Source organism: Cavia porcellus, unplaced genomic scaffold (genome assembly GCF_034190915.1).
Source record: "Cavia porcellus strain 051 isolate PalLab524CR breed Dunkin Hartley unplaced genomic scaffold, mCavPor4.1 scaffold_11, whole genome shotgun sequence".
Taxonomy (NCBI): domain Eukaryota; kingdom Metazoa; phylum Chordata; class Mammalia; order Rodentia; family Caviidae; genus Cavia; species Cavia porcellus.
In genome coordinates, this window is record NW_026947494.1 from 67,336,991 (window position 1) to 67,361,421 (window position 24,431).

The 24,431-nt window shown below is 36.6% G+C and overlaps 2 protein-coding genes across 8 annotated transcripts in view; both read left to right on the top strand.

The window, feature by feature from the left end:
• Tent2 (terminal nucleotidyltransferase 2) overlaps nt 1-19,447 on the top strand; it is a 69,780-nt gene extending 50,333 nt beyond the window's left edge. For all 6 annotated transcript variants that reach the window (XM_013146621.3, XM_063258418.1, XM_063258423.1 and 3 more), the window contains 5 exons: nt 409-452; nt 9,484-9,620; nt 13,641-13,732; nt 15,828-15,907; nt 16,837-19,447. In XM_013146621.3, coding sequence (XP_013002075.2) covers nt 409-452; nt 9,484-9,620; nt 13,641-13,732; nt 15,828-15,907; nt 16,837-16,911 — 428 coding nt within the window. In that variant the 3' untranslated portion in view covers nt 16,912-19,447. The remainder of the gene's footprint in view (nt 1-408; nt 453-9,483; nt 9,621-13,640; nt 13,733-15,827; nt 15,908-16,836) is intronic.
• Nucleotides 19,448-19,585: 138 nt separating this feature from the next.
• Cmya5 (cardiomyopathy associated 5) overlaps nt 19,586-24,431 on the top strand; it is a 104,732-nt gene continuing 99,886 nt past the window's right edge. The window contains exon 1 of one of the 2 annotated variants that reach the window (XR_010050589.1): nt 19,586-20,428. Coding sequence is in view for 1 of the 2 variants with exons in the window: in XM_013146624.3 (XP_013002078.2) it covers nt 20,307-20,428 (122 nt within the window). In the remaining variant the exon portion in view is untranslated. The remainder of the gene's footprint in view (nt 20,429-24,431) is intronic. The other variant, XM_013146624.3, reaches the window with a different exon arrangement.

A 24,431-nucleotide genomic window follows, 5' to 3' on the forward strand; every position in this document is an offset into this window, starting at 1 on the left:
GAATAATTGCAATAGAGTTGTTTTTTTCCTGGTATAATATCATTAAACTATATACTTTTGATAGCTACATCCATTTCAACAATGTCCATTTACTGTCTGTAGAATAATCTTTGTCTTGCTTACTTTATGTGCATGTGTCTGATATTGGATCAAATGATATTCTGTTTTTTGATATCTTGTTACTATAAATCCACAGAAGGAACATTGATTTAGATAGGAATAGACATTATTATTATTAACCTTAGATTATCAATTTAGATATATCTTAAATTTACATTTTCAAGAAGCAGTTTTCATTAAATTAAAACTTGAATTTTAATATAAACTCCTGGGGTGTAGCTGACAGATTATTGTATTGTAACATGAATTATGTGAATCATGAAAGCTTTAAACTTTTTCTTTTTATAGCCCTACCTGAACCCATTCTTCCATCCCTCCAAAAAATTTACCCAGTAAGTGTTTCTTATACATTTTTATAATACATATGTGTCAAGTGTATATATAATTATTAAATGTAGTAATAATGTGGACATAAAAGTTATAAGGCTGGGCCTGGGGATTTAGCTCAGTGGCATAAGCGCTTGCCTTAGTAAGCAGGTAGTCGTGTCTTCGATCCCCGGTACCGATAAAAAGGAAAAATACAAAAAAAAAAAAAAAGTTATAAGGCTAAGTTCCATACATGATAACATTTTATATGATTTCAAAATTAGTTTTGTAGCATTTCTTTTGTTACAAGAATTTTTTAGCCTCATATGTTTATATTTTGAAAAGCAGGAGAAAAATTAAGAAGTCAAATAATTGATAATCTTTTTATCTTTCATTTGATCTTGCCAAGTAATACACCAAGAGGTAACATTCTTGTCCTTGTAAAGGATGCTGAGATTAATTGGAAACTTAAAAAAATTAAGTGTGTCTATTAGAAAATAATTAGCATGCATTTGCTTTGAGTTTAGAAAAGCATAGGTAATGTAATGTTCATATTCGTAAGCTATATGTATTCTTGCTTCTTCTCTGTTTTTCGCATATTCTTCCTCCAGCATTCTGTTTCCTCTTGGGGATGGGGTTTGCAGTCTCTCCATCTGTTTACCTCCATTGTCATCCTTATTCTTTCTTTCTTTATTTATTTTTTATTTCAGGAGAAAAAAAAAAAAAAGCAGAAAAAGGGTACAAGTTATACAGAATTTCAGAAAAAAATTAAACAGTAGGAAATCACCAGTTACTAGATTACATATTGTCATCTTAAAAATATTTGTTCAAGTTCCAAAATTAAAGCATACAAAGTGGACATTCAAACAGTGAGACTGCAAACAGTTCTGTTCAGTGATCCAACAAAATTCAGTAATATCATTGTCTATCTTATACACTTAAATATACATGCAGTTATATCGTTTCGAGCACTTTCTTTTCCTCTCTTTTGTACAATAACTATTACACATTTTTGGTTTTATTACACCCACAGTTCTTATTAGTTTTTTGGAAGAGAGTAAAACCAAATGTGACATAACAGAACAGGTCGGTCAAATCAAAAGGGTGGATACAATAGATAATGTAAAAACAATACAAGGTGATCAACAATGGTTACCATAATGCCTCCCGCTATCTCAAATAGAATTACCTATATCATCAGTTATAATAAAATTGAACAAAACAGTAAAGAACCAAACCAACAAAACCAAAACATGGGAAACATTACACGTCTTCAAAAGTAGGTAATAGTCAACCAGAATGGGCGTCATAATGAATCCCACTATCTTCACAGCTGTTGCCTAAACTGTCAAACCTGGTACTATCAAGCAAAACAGAATAGAGGAACACCAGTCAAAACAAGATGGTGAGAACAATACAGGGCTTTAAATCAAGTGAATAGAAAATCAAAGTGGGTTACTATAATATATCCTGCTATTTTTTATTTACTTTTCCCTTAATTAAAAGGATAAAAATGAAAAAGTAAATAATAAAATGGAAATTGAGATAAAAGAGGGCATAACAACAAAACAGCACAGATCAAAACATAACCATTTAAGTAAAATAGTGTTTCACTGCAAAATAATCGCGACAAAAAAGTAGTTACCATATTGTCTCTTTCCTTGAAATCTTGAGTATAACTTCGTATACTGTAGCATCAAATATATCAAAACAATGTAAAACCATTCAAGAGAATAACAGTATTACAGGGTATTTAGAATCAACTAACAGAAAACGAACAATGGTTTCTGTATAATCTCCTTGTCTATAAAAATTTTTGTTTATCCTATCATATGTAATAAAATCCAGTAAGATACAACATGTTAAGACCAATGGAGACAGAAGAGCAAAAGCTTGATGGGACTTCAAAGCAAGATGTTACTAAATCAACACTAGCTATTATGATGTCGTTTTCTCCAAAATAGCTTTTCCTACCATCCAACCTTCTCTGCCTCATTTCTGTTGAGCTCTTTTTCTGTCATTAGTTGTCAGTTTGTCTTCATTTTGTTTTCTGCTCCATTCATTGTGGCCTCTCTGCCACTATTTCTGGAATCTTGGTATTTTTCTATTTTAGAATAACCTGCAGTATTCTCTGTAGAATTGAATTGGTGGTTGCATATTCCCCTAGTTCCTCTTTATCCTGGAAGCACCTTGTTTTTCCATCAAATTCCAGGGATAGTTGTGCAGGATATATCAATCTTGGCTGGAGGTTATTATCTTTCAAAGTTTGAATTATTTCCCCCTATGCTCTTTGTGATTTGATGTTTTGTGCCGAGAAGTCTGCTGTAATTCTGATGGATGTTCCCTTGTAAGTGATCTGTTTCTTGTCTCTGACGGCTTTTAATATTCTGTTCCTATATTGGATTTCTGGTATTTTGATTATTATATGCCTGGGTGTTGCTCTGTTTGAGTTGTAGGTGGCTAGGGTCCTGTATGCTTCATACATCTGAGTATCTGTACCTTTTGCTAAATTAGGAAAATTCTCCTGCATTATTTCTGTAAGTAGCTCTTGTAGTTCATTTGTTTATTTCCCTACCTCTTCTTTTATGTTCTTAATTCTTAAGTTATAGATCCTCTTATCATCTTCTAGTCTTTGTATTATTGCTGTTTGTTTCTTTGTTATTTTTAAGAAGTTTTTCATTTCATTCTCCCATATTACAAATTTGCCCTCCAGTTCAGATAATCTATCCTTAGTTTCTTTCAAGCTGTTATGCCAGTTTTCGATAAGAGTTTTTAGTTTCTTGGTAATCTCTTTGAACCTGCATCACGTATTCTATGTTTTCTCTGTCAAACAGTTCTCCCCTTTTTTTCTCTTCTTCCATTCCACCATCTGTTTTTTCTTGGGTGGTGCTTAGCATTTCTCTAACTGTTCTGCTTATATCTTGCTTCAGGTCTTTAATAACTTCATTCCTGAACTCATCTATGAGGCTCTGGAAATAGCGCTTTATGTCTATTGGTGCCGTGTCTGCTATTGCCTGTTTCTCAGGATTGGGGGCTGAGGAGCCTTTCTTGCTGCTCCCTCTTCCCATACTCTTTGTTCCTTATATACAAGCATATATAGGAGGCTCAGCTTCCTTCCCTGTCAGCCATAGTCTATTTGAATTGCGCCGGCTAGGTGTTCCCACCCATCGAGTGCACCAGGGAGTTAAGGACCTGGCAGCCAATGTGGGGCCCACCCCTCCAGGTCAACCTACCGAAGGCTTCACTGCTAGGGTGCACCTCCAGGCGCTGGGACCTGGGTTGTGCTAGCCTACTGGGTCTCAGCCAGCAGTGTCACGCAGGCTAGGCACTGCTCACCAATCCTGCTTGAGAGGGGAATATGTGACTGAAGTCACTACAGCGCCCTGTTCCGGCAAGTCTGCCCGGTCCCAGAATGTCCTCTGTTGGAGCCTGCTAGATTGTGGAAGAGTCCAATTTCCCTCACTCACCACAGATCGATGCACTGTTCCCCGCCCGTCCCGTTCTTAACTCCATTCACCGATTCCCGTTCTCAGAGCTTTCGGGCGTCTCTCGCCCTGCCGAGCCGATTCAGACGCTGCAGAAGTGGCAGGAAACCCAAATCACGGCTTCCAATGGCGTAGGCTCCAGCTTTCACGCTGAGGCTTTATCTGTTCTTGTTATAGCACCAGGATTGCATTCCCAGTTGGTTTCTCTCAGCCCAGTTCATTCTTGGGTAAGCAGGGCATATCTCCACTTGCTTATGATTCCTTACTCCGCACCATTCCTGGATTCTAAGCTGGGTCTCTCAGAGAGCCTCTGTAGCTGCTGCTATCTGTCCGCCATGTTCTCCCGGAAGTCCTGTCATCCTTATTCTTGATTCGTTTTGGAAATAATATTTAACCTGCTTATTTGGAATGTTTGACCAGCCTTCTAAAACCACTTAAGTTTTACCTATTTTGTTCATGTTGTATATGTAAACATGTACATGTTTATGCCAAATGTATACATTTCATACATAAAAGAATTGTTTTCTAACTTAGTAAATGGCCTTATTAAGGGGCAAACATACTACCGAGCTTGTATGATCAATTTTTCAGGATCTTACAGTGTATCCCACAGAATAAAATAAATGTACTTAACACGTAGCATTTGATAAATGTAACCCCCAGTAACTGAGAAGAATCCCATGTTGTTTTTGGACATCAGTTATTATAATGTGCACATGCAAGGTTCTCTGTAACAGTGTTGCCTTAGTGGTCTCTCCCAGTTTCTAATGGGTCATCTACCAGATAACATTCTTGACAACTTTCTGGAATCTTCCTCCAGAAAGTTTTTAAAAACTGATTTTTGCTACTATGAAGAACTGTGAGAATGAGCTTCCAGCCACTTAGGGATTGGTCTTAAAAGTTATGACAAAGGAAAGCATCAAGTACAGTAATAAAAGTAAGTTAACTTTTTGACTTTATTAAATTTCTTTTCCTTGCTCTAAAAGCATGCATTATCATCTCATACTGAAAGGTTAGAGATAATATTTGACTGTTTACTGTTATATTTTTCCAGCCTTATTTTTCTTTGAGACCCAGATTTCAGTGTAAAAAGAGCTGCTTTTTAGCGTACAAAAATCTAGTAGTTAAAACTGACACTTAAAAAAACTTTTATTGTATATTGAAAAATGCTATGAAAAAATCTTACGTGAAACCTTATGCTGTATGAAACCCTTTTTACTAATATAAAAAATAACAGTTGAGTGAGCTGTGCTTGGGAGCATAGGTGCTGCTTTGGAGAAAGATACCATCTTGGTTCTTACAAATGTTTTCTAGTTTGAACAGCTCCATGTTTACTTCTGCATGGCATTTTTCTCATTATTGAGCTTTCCCTTTGTGAGAGTCTTGTGCTTACCCACTATTGCTGAACTCTCACCCTAGCTTCCTAACAATCCTGTTTCTGACTTGCCAGGTTAGGAATGAATGTCCTAATTTATATCCAGATATTGTTACATATGCAGTTCAGGCTGACCTTGGAGTCGTTTTGTAGCCCAGGCTGGCCTTAAATGTACAGTGATCTTCCTCTGCCTTAGCCTCCTGAGTGCTGAGATCACAGACCTGTGCCTCTGTGTCTGGTCTTATCTTGCCATCTTAAATGCTTAAACCAGGTCATTTTTATTTTAAAATTATAAATATTAGAAAATTATAAAATTGATAAATTATAAAATTGATGCTTATATGGATAAGGACTTGCCACCCCCTAATACAAGATATTTTTGTTTTGTATGAAACCCATAAGCTACTCAGCAGAGCACTTTTACAGTGGTCCATCTAATAAAGTGAGCAAATAAACCTGTTTCTAATTTGTAATAATAAATATTTATTAACTATACAAAATTTCATACACAGTTGCCTTAATTCTGAACAAATGAATTTGTAAGATACTATGTTTCATTAGAAACTAAGATTATGTGAAGATATATGAAGATACACGATTATATGAAGATAATATGATTGATCCAATGCTACTGCAACAAATAATAGATTAAAAAGTAGTATTTTTTTATTATACTGTATTTTTTAGGGAAGGCAAAATTACAGTAGTCTTCCCTAATAACATTTCAACTAATTTCTCTTGCTTATTAAGTTTTATTTGTATGTATTTGATTATTCTTATTTAGATGCTTTTCTTTAAGAAAAGCAGATAGCGCAAACTTTCAGCTTTAAGTTTGGAATTATTTAAAACTTTACCAAAAAATTTTTTTTGTACTTTACAAAGGGAAAATTTTGGCCAAGCATGGTGGCACACCCCTGTAGGCCTAGCTCTCTGGGAGGCCAAGGCAAGAAGATTGCATGTTCAAGCCCAGCCTGAATAACTTAGCAAGACCCTTTCTCAAAATAAAAGAATTAAAAAGAACTGGGAATGTAGCTCAGTGCAAAGATCCTGGATTCAGATCCCGGTACTGAAACACATATACATGACAATAAAATACTCATATTTCATATCATAAAATATTTATATATATTTATTTATTTATGGAGCTCAGGGCTTTACTCATGCCAGGGAAGTACTGTATCACTGACTGACCTGCACCCTAACCCTGGAAATAATGTTTAAGGTACATATTCAAAATACTGATATGTTTCAGTTCATTTCATGATATTGAGTGTGAAAGGGAGGGATGAAGATACCATCTCTAAAAGCTGTGTGATGGTATGGATTTATTGAGCATTCCTACTTCTCATTGACTTTAAAAAAGCAACATAAACGATAGAGCCATCTTATTCTTGAAAGTGCTTAGTTGTCTAAATTTCAAACTGAAGATAAATAAGATATTGTGTTACAGCCTAAGAAAATGGATAGAATCTGGTAGAAAAATATTTTTTGCCATTTTTGGTAGGCACTTGTATGGATAAAAATACAGACTTCAGATTTTTTCAAGAAGTTGCCTTTACAGGCAGTTTAAATGTGCATTAGCTTGGCTTTGATTGAAGAGAAGTGGCAGATTACATGTCATCAAAAATGTCAACATTTTCAATACTACTTGGAAAATAGTTTCAGGAATTAGTAGGTCATTACACATTTGATGATGTGAGTCTTGATACAATTCTAGAAATGTAAATCTTCATTTTATTTAAAAATAAGATTGCAATAAATATTGATAATCTAAAGAATTTATTTCATGAATGAACAGATGTCATCAGCAGAATTGCTTGTCCACTGGCTTGGGCTTAATGTTAAGGCTGTTTTTGTCCTTCCATTTTATATTGCTCTTCAAGTACTTTTCTAATGCATTAGCTTAAGTTTGGCACTTCTTTATTCTACCAGAGGTAGTGTGTGTATATATTTCTCTTAGACACTGCAGAAGGGAGCTCTCTTTTACATTTTTTGTTGACATCTTAAAGCAGAGGATCTTTCAGTAATATGGATGATTACCAAAAAATTGAGAGTTTCATAATAGGTAGAATTCCTGTTTCCCTGTAGCTCCTTTTTTAAAACATTTGCTCTTCCCCTTCAATCTTTCCTCAGTAAACATGACATGGCTTTTTGTAATGATCATGAAAAGAGAAGCATGGAGCTAAGAGAAGACTAATCAGGTTGTTCACGGTCTTGTAGCATTTTAAGAGGTGATCTCTTAACTCTTTCAGTTTTAGTCTTACATTGCTGATACTTTCTTTAAATCATTGAACAAGAAGCCTTCAGATCAGGAGCTGTTAAATAAGGACTCTGTTTTTTTAAATTTTTAATTAACACAGTGATTGTGCCTACCATCTTTCTGACTTTTTGATCTATATTATACTTCTTATTTAGCTTGCCAGAAAATAATATTTAAATTTGTAGTTGTAAATAATGTTACCCTAAGTACAGTTTTGTACCTAATGAGAGACAAAGGGGCATAGAAACAATAGTCCCCCATCTTAATTTTCACTTGAGTTTTGTGGTGTAACAACAGCAGCTATTACACATGTAAAGGAAAATCCCTATGTTCATGAATTCAGCCTCTACCAATTGGTTGCAATAGAATTTTTCTTCTTAAAAAAAAAAAAGAGTTCCTGATAGGTGAACATTATTTGTAGAATTGTAGATAATATAACTAGGGAGTAAAGATTTTTATTGTTTTGCTCTTTTGTTTTGATTGATGCTTTTTGAGAACTAGCATTCAGTACTTCACTACTGTTTCTATATGCTACATTTAGTTATTTAGGGTGCTTTTACTTTCTATTTTAACTTGGTATTATTTAGGTATTATCCATTGAAATAACACCTGAAAGTCTAGGTTTTTGTGTTACCTACCTGTTTGGTGTGTAGGTTTTTGTGTGACCACTTTATCTCTAGTTGTTACTCTGTTGCTTTAACCAATTGCTTTTGAAGAAAGCTGTTCTTTCTGTTCTGATGGCACTGGTGAAACATAGAAAATCATTCTTGATATTACTGTACAATTACATTGTTTTCTGTCAGGAGCAGTGGCTCATGTCTGAAATCTCAGAGACTTAGGAAACAGACAGGAGACATAAAGGTTCACAGCTAGCCTGGGCAATTTATTTTTAAGGCCCTACTACAAATAAAAAAAATTTTTTTTTATCCCAATCTCAGTGGTAAAGTGCTTGCCTAGCATATATGATCCCTAGTTTCAGAAAAAGGAAGGAAGGAAAGAAAATTTGAAAAAAGGATTATTTTCTAATTTATGAATGTGTATTAGTTAAAAATAAAAATATTCACTTAGTATATTTCAGATCTAGTGCTTGCTGCTAATAGTGCGAAGATCAGATGCCACAGACCAAAAGACAAGTACCCATGAGTTTTTTCTAACGATTGTCTCCTTTGGGAAGGCAGTTAATATGCCCCTGTATTACTGTTGTGGTACAAGTTTGGTGATATATGTGTGTGCTTTGTTTTCCTTGACTTTGTTTTTTTAGTTAATGTTGAATATCTGTCTTCTTTTCACTCTGAAATACAAAATCCAAAAGCAGAATAAAACAAAATTTTGAAGACCTTAAAATCAGTATAAGTATACTTCTCATAATTGAAGCTACTTTTGTGGCCTCTGAGAGAAAATTAAATGGCAGGTAGACAAAACTGATACTCTGTACTTGGTTCAGCCTTCATGTAAAGTACATATGTTCCTAACAGGGACAGTTAAAGAAATACATGTATGAGAATATTCCTGTTACTGGCTGGAGTCATGGCATATATAATATTTTATTTATAAGTTAGAAATACTTTGCTGACATAAAGGTTTAACTAAATGATACACCCACACCAAGGATTAGAATACCTTAAAATTTTCAGGTATCTGGGGTTACTCGAATTACTGCTAAAAAAAAAAAAATTTTTTTTTAATACTGGGGATCAAATTTATGACCTCACACTCAACAGGCGGGCACTTAGGCCCCTGAACTAAATCCCTGGCCCCTGCTAAAATCTTAAGTAGAAGAAAATCTTCAAATTTCCAAATTGTCAACACAGAGAAACTGTCTTTTTCTTCAGTGAATTTAGATAAGGGTTTATAAAGTGAATCTAGATAAGGATTTATAAGGATTTTAGTATGTATTTCAAATGGCTTTAGATTTTTTTTCTTTTTCTTTTAAACAGGAATCTTTTAGTCCTGCTATCCAGCTGCACCTTGTACATCAAGCTCCATGTAATATTCCTCCTTACCTCTCAAAGAATGAATCAAGTCTTGGGGACCTCCTACTAGGCTTTCTTAAATATTATGCTACAGAATTTGAGTAAGTAAAAAAGTTTTAGTTTTAAGTTTATTCATTGTGATCTCATTTTATGTGTAGCTGCCTCATTTTATAGTTGGGGCTTAATGTGCCATTTCAGTCCTGTTGGAACATCTGTTTTCCAAGAACTTAAAATTTATAGTAAAAAATATAACAATGATAAACTTGCAAAAGTTGTATTTATCTTTGATGTCTGAATAATGGATTGTGTTATGCAAATGAAGGAGTATATCTTGTACTTTTTTGTTTTGAGAGCATTGTGTAAATATGAAACAGTATACAGTCAGGTTGGACAGAACTAAAAGTTTTTGTGGAAGTTCTAAATACAGAGTAGGACTAGAAATTGTTAGCAGGTCTTACCAGTCTGGGAAAATTGGAAGGAAGAAGAAGAAAAAAGAGGAATTTTACATAAAAGAGGATACAGTGACCTTAACATACTGTTTTTGAAGGGGTTTGAAGAAGGAAATACTAATAAGTTATTAACTGTAGCAAAATGCTTCTAAGCAGGATATGTGCATTAGCTTAGTTTACTTTATAACTGTGAAGTGGTATTATTTTATGCCCTCATACTTTCGCAGTGAGGCATAGACAAAAAGGAAATTGAGAGAGAATAATTTACCCAGAGATCTCTTAGCTCGTGTGGGTTGTATTTCAGGTAGTTTCAGGTGCAGTAATGGTGAACATGACGTGTGCTGCAGTGGGCTGTTTGTTATTATTGAAAGCGCTGTAGAATTCACAACAGCTCTATAAGGAAACCTGACTCAGGACAGTTTATAGTGTAGCACACGAAGGAAGAAACATTATTCACATTCTTCATAGTTTAGTTTATACCAGACCTCTTATGCCTGCTTTATTTGCAGTTGTGCCCCTTGTACCTTCCCTAGTACCAGATAATAGGTATCTGATAAATACTTTAATTATGAAAGTAGAAGATGAGGTTGTGGACTAGACTCAGAGGATTCTTAAAGTTACTAAAAGTTACTGAATTGAGAAGAGCAGAAAGGTGCTGGCAAAAAATAGTTCAGGAAGAATGAAATTAAAACAGTCAGATTAAAAAGTTACCAGGATCTGAATGTAAGTCCGAAGCAGCAGGGTTAAAAAAGCAAGAGCCTCCATTTATGTGAAAAAGAGGAAAAAATGTAAGGTTACAACAGAACATGATATTTAAGTTTACTGGTGTTCTAGAATTACTTTTAAAATGTTAAAATACTAACATTTGATTTTCTGGGCCTGTTTACCTAGTGCCCTGTATATTTAAATGATGGACATTTATTTTGTTTAATCCTTAAAACTTCTGTCAAGCTTAGGGAATTTTGTGTATGTGAGACTTAACCACAGCAATACTGCTACTTAGCAGGAGAACTGGAATTTAATGTAGGTCTGTCTCTAAAACTGTAACATTGTAGACTGTATTGAGCTCCTTAGTCATACAAGTTGGTACTCAAGGGAAAACGATTCATGGGAGAAAGCTGTGTTTCTTCCATACATACAGTCATATGATAAAAATACTCTGAAAAATCAACTGATGTTGAACTGAAACAAGATGCTGGTGTGTAAGTTTAATATTAATAGAAATTACCTTGCTCGGCAAAATGATACTAACTAGGCTGTTGATATTTGAAAATAGATTTTGAGACTTCATCATAGAGCACGTTTGCCAAGCGCATTGTTCATGAAAGATGATCAGAAATTTGACTGTAGGGCGTACAGTCATAGTAATAGATTAGGTGCTCTTAAGAGAATTCTGGCAGCTGTTAAAAAGTAGAAAGGATTTCTTCTAAATTTGGAGTATTTAATTTTAAAATTCCCTCTATTTAAGATGGGATTAAGTGCCTGGTAAAGGATGTTTAAAAATGTGGTATAAATGTTACAGATGTTTCATATGGCTATTTAAACATAGGCATTCTCTAATTAGACAGACCGTATGTCTTTTTTAAAAAATGTAAAGTAAAAATAAATAATAACTTTACATCCTGCTGTTGAAAATCCTTAAAACGAAGGCAGGCTTATGGAATTGTACCTGGAAATAGTCCTGTCAGTTCCCAGGACTGTTAAGTTACTATAAAGGACTATTAAGTTACTATAAAATGCAGAAGACTGGCAAACAAATGATGGTTAAAATGGCTTAGTATGGTAAAGGGCTTAATTGATGACTTGTATGTTTTAAAAAATTAATTAAGGAAAATCACCATTTAAATTCATCTCTGAAAATAAATATATATCATGTTTGAAATATTTCAGAGTAATTTAGAACTATTTGAAAGTTCCTTGAAAATGCCATAGACTTCAATCATTCTAAGTGGTAGTGATTCAAAATCCTTTTGGCTTTTGTGATTTTTCAATGCTCTACACTGTAGGATTTATTTCTCTGTCTCTCTGTCTCTGTCTGTCTGTCTGACTCTCTCTTCTACTTTTGTTCCATCCAAACTTGCTTCTCAGAGCCTATTTTTTCTTCCCTGTAATAAGTATGAAACTTTGCCACTGTTTGAAAAAAGAACTGTTTCTCTTCTTTGAAGTACTTCAGATGAGGTAGTCATTTAAGTAAGTGTTACTTGAGCTGGTTGAAGCTTAGTACCTAGTTGATGATTAATAAAGTGTATGTATGTGTCACATACTGTTTATGACTTCTCCCTGTCCCTTCCTCAGCCCCTACCCTGTCCCAACCTTCCCCCCTCTCCTCTGGGTACTGCACCCAGGGCCTCTGCACTGAACCTCATCTTTGGTCTTCTTTATTTTGAGACAGGGTCTTGCTGCATTGCAAAATTGTGCAGTCTGGGCTTAAACTTGCAATTCTCCTGCCTCATTTTTTTAGTTATGGGGATTACACGTGCCACTATACTCAGACTTTTTGGAGTTAATGCTAATGGAACTGCAATATGTGAGGGACCTAAAATGAAAGAACTGATAGCTCTCTGTATAATGTATTTACACATTATTTTTGATGAAAGCAAAATGGAAAATGATACTTGCAGGGTGCTTTGCATTGACCAAAATGTACAGTATACACAATTTTTCTTACGTATTTAATACAGAAATTAACCGTAGCATTTTCAGAAACAAATATCTTAGTGGACACATGATTATATTCTGAAAAGATTGGCTGACACATCAAGGAAGAGTGAGGGTCTGAATTGGAGGGTCCTAAGCTTTGGCCTGTCCTTGCTGAAATGGTAGAGAAAACTGCTGCTGCCGAGAACAAGATCCCAAGTCATTCATCACAGTTGTTTTCTGTTATATATAAGCCGAGTAATCATCTATTTTAGATTGTTCTTTGAAAAAAGATACTTAAAATAACTGCTAGAAAGAAAAAGAAGTTTTTAAGTCTTTGAAAAAGCAAAGTATAAAGTTGTGTATAGCACATATTAAATGAGTAACCTTCAGGAATGTGGATGAAATTGTTTCACTTGAATAGTATTTTACTATCAACAGCTTCTTGTGGTATGTAACTATAATACTATGTTTCATAGAGTGTTGTATTCATAAAACAATATTCAGTTGCTTATTTTAGAAAATTACAAAATTTTTTCTTAGGTCATACAAATAAAGATGTACTTGAACAAAAATTATTTAGGGGTGCCAGAAAACAACAGAAGACCTCACATTAATGTTATAATAAGTGAAAAAAGTCTTACTGAGGTGTTGTTGGCAGTTTTTATATACTTTTGCTTACTTGTTCATTCAAATTTTTTCTCTTTTGTTTATTTAGTAAACGTGTGTTGAGTATCTGATATATAGTAACTAACTGAATAGTCGAAAAAAAGATGAGTACGGTAGCATCTTGGAACTTTCATTCTACTTGGAGAGGCATATGGTCAATAACAGTATAATAAACAGAGTAAATAAGCAGGTTGTTAGAAGATGGTAAGTGCTGTGTAGAGAACCAAAAATAGAGGCAAGTAGGCATTGTTCTGAGGGTTGAGGCATGTTTTGACATTTTGTAAGAAAATAAGGATAGGCTTTACTACTAATAGAAAAAAGGGAAATTTATGAAAATAGTTGACATTAGTGTTTTTCTTCTTATAGCTGGAGCAGTCAAATGATTTCAGTTCGTGAAGCCAAAGCCATTCCAAGGCCTGATGGTATTGAGTGGAGAAATAAGTACATCTGTGTAGAAGGTAGTGCTCCATGACTACTCTTCACCATTCATTTAGCGTCATGGTACTGAGAGGATTACCTGACTGCTTACAACTTGTACCTTAGTGAAAAAATGATACATTTATGTTCTGAAGTGATTTATGAGTCTTTTAGCTGTAAATTTTTAATTTAAAGCATGATTTAAAGTTTTTTTTTTTTTTTTTTTTGTCTTTGAGACAGGGTCTCTCCATGCAGTTCAGGCTGGCCTTGAGCTCACTTTGTTTGTAGCTCAGGCGGATCTCGAACTCGCAACGATCCTCCTGCCTCAGCCTCCCAAGTGTTGGGATTGCAGGCGTGAGCCACCACGCCCGGCTGATTTGAAATTCTTTTGTTGTGAGAAATACACGTGAATTTGAGAACTTATTATTTTCTATTTGTTAAGATTTGAACTGTTTTTTTTTGGGGGGGGGGGTTCAGGGATTTGAACAGTTCTTATGCATTCTTGTGGTTCATTCTTAATCTTGTGCTTTACAGATGTAAGGAAATGTAATCTTTATAGGGTGATTTTTATATTGAAATAAAATAACTTACTATTTTACACTAAAAATATTCTGTAAGACAAGCTAGATTCTTATGAATTTGATTTTACTTTAAACATTGAATGGCTTGAAGATAGTTTTGTTCTCTAAAATTAATTTACATGTAGTGGAATATATGTTTGAAACATTTTGTTTGAATGAATTAGCGGGAAACTGACTATAAGGGACAAAACTGAGAGCGCTTGCTTAGCATGCATGAAACCCTGGGTTAGATCCCCAGCACTTGCCCTGGAAAAGAAGAATGTGTGGCTCTTATAGATGCCACATTGCAGACCTTTATAAATCCTGATGAAGTGAGATGACCACCATCAGATCGAGCATATTTTAATCTTGGATTATATGCAGCATCTTAATTGTGTTGGTATGAATTTAAATCTGCCTTGTTGTTTGATTTGCTAATAAATTATACAGTGGGTGTATATTTTATTTGTGTTTCTTCTGAATATTAAAGTTATGAGCCTGCTTAAATTATATGACTAATCTAAAGTCAACCTATCAGGATATAGATCCTTTCAGATTTTTTCTAGGCTTTCCTTTCAGCTACCTTTTCTGTTTTAGCAGTTCCATTTTTCTTCTCTTCCATTTCTCCCTTTCAGTTGTAAGGCATTCGTTTGTTTTTCATCTTTGAAAATTGCACTTTACATCATCCTTCCAAGTACTCCCATCCCATTTTTCAGCACCAAAATTCTTAATGTCTAGTAATTTTTACTATACGCTGACAATGTCATCCCTTCTCATTTCTAATGTCCTATATTATCCTCCATTTGTGAGTATTATGTTTAGTTTCCTTGTCCCCTTCTGGATTCTTTATCTTGAGGATGAAAGACAATTAGCATCAAGGTATGCACACAGAATGTATATGTTGGGGACACACACACAAAAAAACTCCTCCTGGTCTTCTCTGCTTATAAGAGTTAATGTTCTCACTGTATTTCTTTCTAATGACATATTAACTCCATACTCCCTGCACTGTTGACCAATTGACCTTTTCCTGCTGGATAAAATCAACTTACAAATAAAAACTAAATTTAAAATTACCTTTTTCTAACATTTGTCAGCAGGCACTTCTCTTGGAGATAGAGCTTATTTTTTTGGACACTGTTTTATTCTTTAACTTATTTTTGTTTACCTGAGGGTAGATTCTTTACTTTCTGCAATTCTTCAGAAATCTTTAGCACTTTCATGATTTAGACCTGACATGCCTGATTTTTCCTCTTTTCTTGGTCATTCTTTGACTGAATTCTAGCTACATTGTTAGACAGTTTATAATTATATTAAATTTTTCTATATTCATAAATCTAGTAAAGCTATTAGGGCAAGCCATATGAAATTGCTGTTTTAATATGTCAAAAGTGATCATATATTGGCAGTTTGATGTACATGAGCCTAATTAAAAAGATGATAGGGATATAGCTTAACTAGGTAGGATGGTTGCCTAGCATCAGCATGCAAAAGATCCCAGGTTTTGTCTCTAGCACCTCAAAAAAAAAAGTTGATTTTAATTATTTCTTCTTCTTGTGTACATTTAACATTGCAGAACCTTTTGATGGAACAAATACAGCCAGAGCCGTGCATGAAAAGCAGAAATTTGACATGATCAAGGATCAGTTTTTAAAGGTAAACAGTACATCAGATTAACTTCAGAGAGATTAATAAACCTAGTGTGCTTTGAAAATTGGAAAGGTGCTAGATGTGTAGCTCACTGGTAGAATGCTTGCCTAACATTTGCAAGTTTCTGAGTTTGGAGGAAAAAATTTTATGTAATAGGATAGTCCTGAGCTCTTTAAGTTTTTAAGTCAATAATGTAGTGCTGTAAGAAATACGCTTTACCTTTCAGGGGAACTAGCTGTTTTCATTAATACAGCTTTTATAGAAATAAACATTTTTATTGGGATTAAAAATTCCCAAAATGATTGAATAAAACCTAATGGACTCTTTCCCTTCCTTTAAATATCAGGAACTATATTACAGTCTTGGAAGGAAGCCAAACTAATTCATGCTTTTCCTTCTCTCTACTATGTTGTCACAAGGGACCTACTGTTCTATACTATTTTGAAAAGTTTTAAAAAAAAGTTTATGTCCATGATATGAATTTATTCTTCAGTGGTTTTGTTACCTGAGTTCCCTGTTTTCAGAGAACAGAAATGTGTACTATGAGACATGGGAAGGATTGGTTCATAGGATAAAAGGGTCAGAGAGAACTGTGAGTTCATTTTAGAGGCATAACTTTTCATTATTTAGTCATACAAATGGATTTTACTCTTAACAGTAGTTAAAAATGCAAGTGTTACAAACATATTCAAATTAGACCTTTGGCACCATGATCAGTGGTACACCCCTATAATCCCAGCATTTTAGGAATTTGAGGCAAGAGGATCATAAGATAAAATCCTGCCTATTGAAGCGAGACCCTGTCTCCCCCTTCCAAAAAAAAGGAAAAACATAGGCCTTCTCAGTTTGTCAGCCAGAATAGAAAAATTCAACATGCAAATGTAGTTTTTAAATAACATTTTTTTTGTGTGTTTTGAATTTTTTTTCTCTCCTAGTCATTTCACAGATTGAAAAACAAAAGAGATTTGAACACTATACTACCTTTAAGAACTGCTATCCTGAAAAGATAACTGGCCTCTATTTCTTACAGTCTTCTGAGAAATAAAGAACAAGAGTTATATCATAATGCATTTTGTTTACCTCCATCATGGTTTCTTTTTAATTGTTCTTGTTTTCATGTTTTATTTTTAAAAGGTCATACTTCTATAAAGAGTGCATATTTTATTATGGCATTTCCTAATAAAATCTTTTGATTTAAAAATGTATTTTTGAAAATGTTTACATCTATGATTAGTAATACTATGGCATGAATTTTTAGGCAGTCAAATTAAATACATTTTGGGAAATTACCTGAACCAGTAACAGATTTTTGCTATAACTTTAACTGTTACATGCTAATAATGGAGTTGTGTGGAATTTTGCAAAGGTTCTAATTCATCAAACTTAAAAATGTCATCTATAGAGATGGTTTATTGTCTTAAGTCTGTTCTAATGAAGTGAAAATTTAAGTCAGCTTTTCAGTTACTTGAAGTAAAACCTTTTATTTCAGTGAAATCACTGCAGAGTTATGAAATACTGAACAGTTGCCTCTAAGTCTTCACTTACCTCCCTGAGATAGACTGAGACTTTTTGACTGTATCCATGTAGCATTTCAGGAGTACTTTCAGAGCTTTTTAGACACACTCTTGAGATTGCTTTAGATTCTGTGTGGAAACAATATGTTTTGCACTGTAGTACAGTAATGTGAGCACTGACTGTTACTGTCACTGAATTGTTAGTGAGTTGGTTCAGACTTTGAAAAGATTGTTTCCTGTGCTTCGTGATAGCAGAGTGCAATGTGCACTTTTGTTTTCCTGCTTTTATTTTTCTTGTGACATGAAGCACAAACTGAAACATTAAATTTCAGATTATATCCTTTTTATAGAATCAGATTTTTTTCTATGTGCAGTTACAGACATAATCTAAACTGGAATTTTTAGGCAGTAAGCCACCTCAAAGTGTTTCAGGTAAGACATAATAAAATTATTGTAAAGAACAGCTTAATGTTTATAAAATACCTTTTTTAGTATTTTACACATGAAAGTGGTGGCTGCTTAAAAAGCTACAATGTTTATTAAAGTTGATTTTGACTTACATAAGTATTTGTAAATTGGTCAATGCCTATAAATTTAAATATAAAAGATTCTCTTGAAAACAAGTTTTAACTTTTTCTAAAGGACTGCAAATTTCTTTCAGACCTGCTGTAGAACAATTTGTACCTATAATGAATTTTTTGCAGGCCAACTCAGAAGCTAAAACTTGCTTTTCTTTGACTTGTAAAAGATTCATATTTTCATGTTCTTAATTTTTAATTTTTGTATGTCAAATAGAATAAAGTTTATATATAGAATTTGTTGAGTATCCTTTACAGTGAAAGTCTTTGCTTTTGAAATGAGGCTGAGGCTGTAGTTATCATCTTGATCTGATTTGAATGTTTTATGCTTGTTTATTTAGATTAAAATAGAATCTGGAAATTCAGTTCACTTGTCAGATTAACAAGCCACATTAGCACCCCATTTCTCTGGCATTGTTAGGAATGAAGGTTTGCACATAGGTGAATTTATAAAATTATTTATGTGTAAAATACTGTACTTTAAATACAGTTGAGTTTATGAATTTTTTTCTTGAAAAAGTCTCAAAATTTATTTTTCATTGTGAACCTCTTCTGTCAGACTGTGTTAAGTATAATTGGTTATTCTAGTGATGAGTCTGAATAGTCATTGAATAATAGCCATAGTACACAGTTCTGTGATACTGTGCCAGTCTCAGGGATAACTAAGAGTGAAAGGTGCTCTCCCCCTACAGTATTGTGACATTTCCTAATAAAACTCTAGAAGTGATCCCAGTGTGGCCTCCCTCACTGCCACTCTTCTCAGCTTTTACTGACCTTGTCCTACTATGTTTCAGCTTATTCTCCGTAGCAAATAGGTGAAGAAGTTGATCAACTTGATTTTAAACCAATGGCTGACACAAGATAATGCAAATGGTAGAATTGTTTAGACCTTTTTTCCTTCTTGGTTACTTATTTGATGAATACTAAATCATTTTATTTTTATCTGCATTTCTATATATTTGCGTGTGTTGTTGCTGTTAGAAATTTAAAAGATGTCCACTTTGTATAGTACAGTTGAAAATTTGGATTGATTCAGTGTCTTTGCAGATAAATCTTGCAAATGTTAATGTTCCTAAGAGTTTTTGAGTTAAACAGAAGAAATACGATGGCTGCCTGTAGTTTTGATTAGTTTTTAACAAATTCCCACAGCTAGGAATTGTCCTGTGGAAGCATGGTCATTTGGGACTCCTGAGGAAAAGCCTTGCTAGGGTTACAAGAATGAGTATTGCTGCTGTTTAACCTGGGCTAGTAAAACCCGGAAGGCTGGACTCTGCTTCTTTATTTCCTGTGCCCATTAATGGTTGCTTTTGTACGGGACCAAGCTGTCTGTATTATGTTGTCCCCCAACCTAATGTGTGTATACAAGGTGGTGAAATACCCGGCCTCCATTCATCACCTCTAACAACTCTGTGAATAGTCCGTTACAATTAAAAATAAATGTTCGCTGTCCTGGCTATGAAGTCATTCTTACGAAAAAAAAAAAAATTGCTTCTACCCTGTGAAGAATGCTCTGCGCTTAGCAGGTGGGTCTAACGTCCCCTGTTGTCCTCTGGAAGCACTCATCGTGCTCCTGCTGTGTGCGTAGTAACCTTGCTGGTTTATGGGATTGTATGGGCTTGGGATGCCTGGTGGGTTAGAGTCTCCTGGGGAGAATTAAGGTGCACAGGCTGATTTAGGACTGGGAAGAGAAGTCCTGAGCTTAGTAGAGAAATGTGATCTTGAATGATGAGTAATCCGGTAACTAAGGAGGTGCTTTTCAGGCAGAGGGAGTTGAGGTGGCGGTGATTCCTGAGGAGGAGACCCCAGAGAAAGGATCTGGGCTGTTAGGGCTGAGAGTCTTGGGCATCAGTTGTTGAGCAGTAGGACACTTGTGACAGGTGAAGTAGGACACCAGTGACAGGTGAAGAGTGAAGGAGCTGTGTAGTAGTGCAGTGCGGTAGTTCAGAGCCAAGCCTCGAGTTGGGCAGATGCGTGGTGCGAGGCCTTAGTCAACTGCCAGAGCTCTGGTGCGTAACCTCTGTTGCCCGGAGCAGGGTAGTGTAGGATAGGGAGCACTCCTCAGGAAAAAGCCTTCCAGCAGCCCCTAGGAAGGGGGAAAGGTAGCACTCCCAAGAAGTGGGCTGTCTGCTGTACTGGATGGTGAGCTTGGCCGGTAGGGGGCTGGGGCGCCGCTAGGCCAGCTTGCTAGTGACACTTGATGCCTTCTATTTTGAGGGACCGCCCTCCCTCCCTTCGGGAACCCGAGCCGCCGGCTGCAGCCGCAACGCAGTCGAGGGGAAACACCCGGCGAGTGTGGGGCTTGTCCTGGACAGCATGGACAGCTCAGCGATGGAGGCGATGGAAGGGCGGGCAGCGGAATGGGAGGAGGAGACGGAGGAGGAGGAGGAGGAGGAGACAGAGGCCGAGTCCGAGACAGAGGTGGAGGCTGAAGCCAGGTGAGCCTCGCGGCTGGCTGCTCCCCAGGCTGTGCACCTCCAGGCAGGCCAGCATTGCCCAGGGATGCGGGAGATGGAGCTGAGGGAGGCGTCTGTCTACCCCTACCCAGGCCATCTGGGACCAGAGGGCAAGGGCCGTCCCTTCAGGAGAGGACTAGACTCACACATAGAACCCTACCTTCTAATGAATTCCATGAACCTGTGTTTTTAAGAACTTTTCAGTGAGTATGCAAGTGGTTAGTCATACAGAAAAAGATAGCTTTTCCTCCCACTTTGATCTTCTTGTAGGCCCTAAAATGAAAATAGTAGAAATTACTTTGTTTTTTTATACTTTTTCTTTTTTATATACTTTTGGCTTTTTAAGACAGGATCTCACTGTGTGGTTCAGACCTTGAAATCATTAATCTTCCTGCCTCAGCCTCCTGAATGCTGGGATTAAGGAATGCAGCTGTGGAAGTTTCTAAGGTGGCAGATGGATGTACCATTTTAGGGTACACATCTTATCCAGACTTAGAAGTACTTCTAGCCAAGGCCAGCAAAACTGAAGTTGAAAAAACCAGCTGTAGAATGGCACTGGTCAGTCAGATGAGAGGTCTTGGACATCAGCCGCCTGTTTACAAGCAGCTACCAAGCAGGACACAGGCACCGCCCCTGCTCCAGAGAACTGTGGGAAAGGTTAGGGAAGATGACACCAGCGTCACACTGTGCTGAAAAGCAGGAGGGTGAGCCACATGTGCTGTGCAAGACAGGATGGATCGACTTATGAGAGAGCTGGCCCCGAATAAGCAAGCTGCAGGTGCCCACAGGGGGCAGCGGAGGGGGTACTGGGGAGACTGTGTAGGAGAGGGCCAGTGATACTGTGTTGGCAAAGGAAGGGGCAGTGCTGCAGAGCTTCTGTGACCTCTCCCAGTGCCCTGGGTTCTCACTCTTCCCAGCTAGGATTCCCCTACAGGCAACTGCAGACTCATTCTCACTAAAATGACAGCAGCTAACAATTTAAAGCATCACTTTGGGGTTGCCTGTCCCTGTAACAAAGGTCAGGAAACAATTTCTTTGCAGTCTACTTGCTTCTGTGAGATAGACACAAGGTCAAAATGAGCCAAATGGTGGAGCATGAAGGCAGGTAGTGAGGGAGGAAATCTTTCAGGTACCTAGGTTTTTCATATAATATGGTGGGTTCCAAGGAGGCAGTAGAACTTAAGTAGGATTTAGGAGCAAAGATGATGTCAGCAGAAAAGTAGGGTGACAACAGATGGGGAAGTGGGGAATTCTTGGGGCTTGTAGGGCTGCTGGCGGAGCTATGCTGTCTAGGGTGGGCTTCAGGTGCCCCACTGGGGGGCTTAGGCTGGGGTTTCGAACAGGCAGGTTGGCAATCAAACCACGGCCCTGAGTATGAATTCATATACATGTTCTTCTGAGATTTGGGTTGAGTGAGAACTTGTAATCTTCCAAAGGATGGGTGATGAGAAGGGTGCATTGCTGACCTTCCCCTCCCAGTCAGCACTCCCCAGCTGCTCACCCCAACCCTCCAGCAGTCTGTCCAGAGACTATCTTGTTAGATATTAGGACACTGGAGCTTCATCTCATCCCCTGGGGTCATAAAGCTAGGACATGTGAGAAGCCAGGTCTATGTCTGCCAAGCCAGTGACCACTCATCTCACTGTAGGTGTTGTGGAATGGCTCCACTGCTGCCCCAAGAGAGCTTAGTGAGGACAGAAGAGACTGCTGTGTCATAGTGGATGTCATTCTCCTCAAAGGACAGTCGTCTGCAGTCACAGTGGTCAGAAACATCCTCAGAACCTGTGCTTACAGACTTTTTTTTTTTTAGGTTAAGGGCACATAAAAGTTAAAACATAATAATGTTATTTTATGATTTGTTTATGAAAATTTTTTCATTTAAAAAGAAAAATACAAAAATACACTATTTTTGAAGCTTAGAAGTGATATGGAAAATATATTGAATTTAAAAACATTGTAAAATATAGTTTAGTATGATGTCAATCATAAAGTAAAAGATGTACTAGAGAAAGTGTAAGAAGGTCAATAAAAGTGAACTGTAGGGTTAATAGTGGTTGTCTAACCACCATTCAGAAATTTTTCTTTATCAAACTTTCCTGTTTCTTTTCTTTTCCTAGTACTAAGAGTCAAACTCAGGACCTTGCACTTGCCAGGTAGACGCTGTGCTGCTGAGCTATATCCCAGACTCTAATTTTCAGTTTCTACATGAGTTGTAGCACATTTTGGTACCAGGGAAATAAACTTTAAAAAGTATCTACTTATAAGCCTTTCATTTCCCCTTCCAGGTATAGTATGTAGAATTAGCCATAATTTCTTTTCTGTTTGTAAGTTCATTCACTAATGGACAATTTGTGGGCGCTACAGACTGTGTGGAGCGCTGGAGATAACATTAGATAATCTAGTTACGAGTCCCTGGCTGTCCTCAGGAGATGTTTTTCTCCTGAGTGGCAAAATGGAGAAACATGCTTCTGTCATGAACTGGAAGAAGAAACGGAATAAAAGGTGTGTGAGTAGCACCTGAGGTAGAGCAAGGCTGAGGTGAACGTTCCTAGAAGGGTGTTTGAGGGCTTTGCCTGGAGCAGGATTTGAATCACACTGCAACATCCCATGGGGGTTGTGGTTTGTGAGTATCAAGTTATATTCTTCCATTGCTAAAATTTCATGCAATATTATTTGTAAATGACAGATCTATAAAACCCTCCAGGGTATTATAGGTAGCAGAGCTTTAGAAACACCTATTTCAATGGTCCTTTTATAGATTCAGAAATTGAGTGTCAATGCTGTTTTTTTTCAAAGTCACACAGCTTTTTAGTGGAAGAATTAGACTTCAGATGTCTGGATTCAATCTAATATTTATTAATTTATTCATTCACTAGATATTTATTGAACTCTTTTGATATGCCAGGTACTTCTGAGGGAATCGACAGTGGACCAAAAGAACAAAATCCCTGCTCTCCTGACACACTTTCCCATCTGGGAAGACAAATAATTATACTGTTAAAGAAATATGGGCTACACTGGGTGACCAGAAGTTATGTGAAGACCAGTACAGTGGGATACAGATGTGTTGTGCTTGTGGGGGGTTGGGGAGGATTGTTAAGACAGCCTCTCTGGTCCTGAGGCATTTGAGTCAGGTGAAGCAGTGGTATTCTAGGCCAGTGACAACGAACCCACAGTATGTGTGCTGCAGCAGGTTGTTCCACTGAAAGCTCTGAAGGTTCGCCATCACTGCTCTAGGCAGCACAAGGGTGCTGAGGTGGGACAGTGTGGCTAGGTTGCTGGGGTGCTAGGCGAGGGGCAGGGTGGGCAGAGCTGAGTCTTAAGAGGCAGCTGGATTGCAGATCATGTAGGGCTTTGTAGTCCATGGTGGTGACTGTATTTTATTCTGAATAAAATTTGAAAGCTATGTTCCCTTTACTACAATACTCAGGATTAAAAACAAAACAAAATCAGATTTTTAAAAAAAGGGTGCAACATTCCTGTGACTAACAGACACCTGCATGCATGTTTTCTGCCAACAACTTGTCCCTGAACATGCAGTATGTGCCAGTGCTGAGTGTGTAGGACTCAGGTCTTTGTGGGGAGAGAGGTGTATAACTAGACATGTTTGTTTGTGTTTTGTTGTGATTTTTATTTTTCTAAGTGTGACCCAGTGAAACCCAGCTGTTTTAGCTTTGTCCACAGACTGCTTAGAAACTTCTCATTTTTATTTTGAATTGATCTCTTTGGCCTCTTAAATTCTCTATTTAAGCTCAGTTCATTTTTGCAAGAGCAGTATCCAAAATAAAAATCACATTTAGCTGCTGCTTTGCAGGTGCCTATGTAAAATCTGTCAGTCTAACCTGACAGAAGTAAAATTTTTCATGGCATTCTCATTTAACTCATTATAGGGAACAAACATTTGGGAGGCAAAGGGAGTGAGGTATCAGTACAGAGCACTCTGTTTCCATGTGTCTATTTATAGGGTGTCTCTCCCTGATGTGCC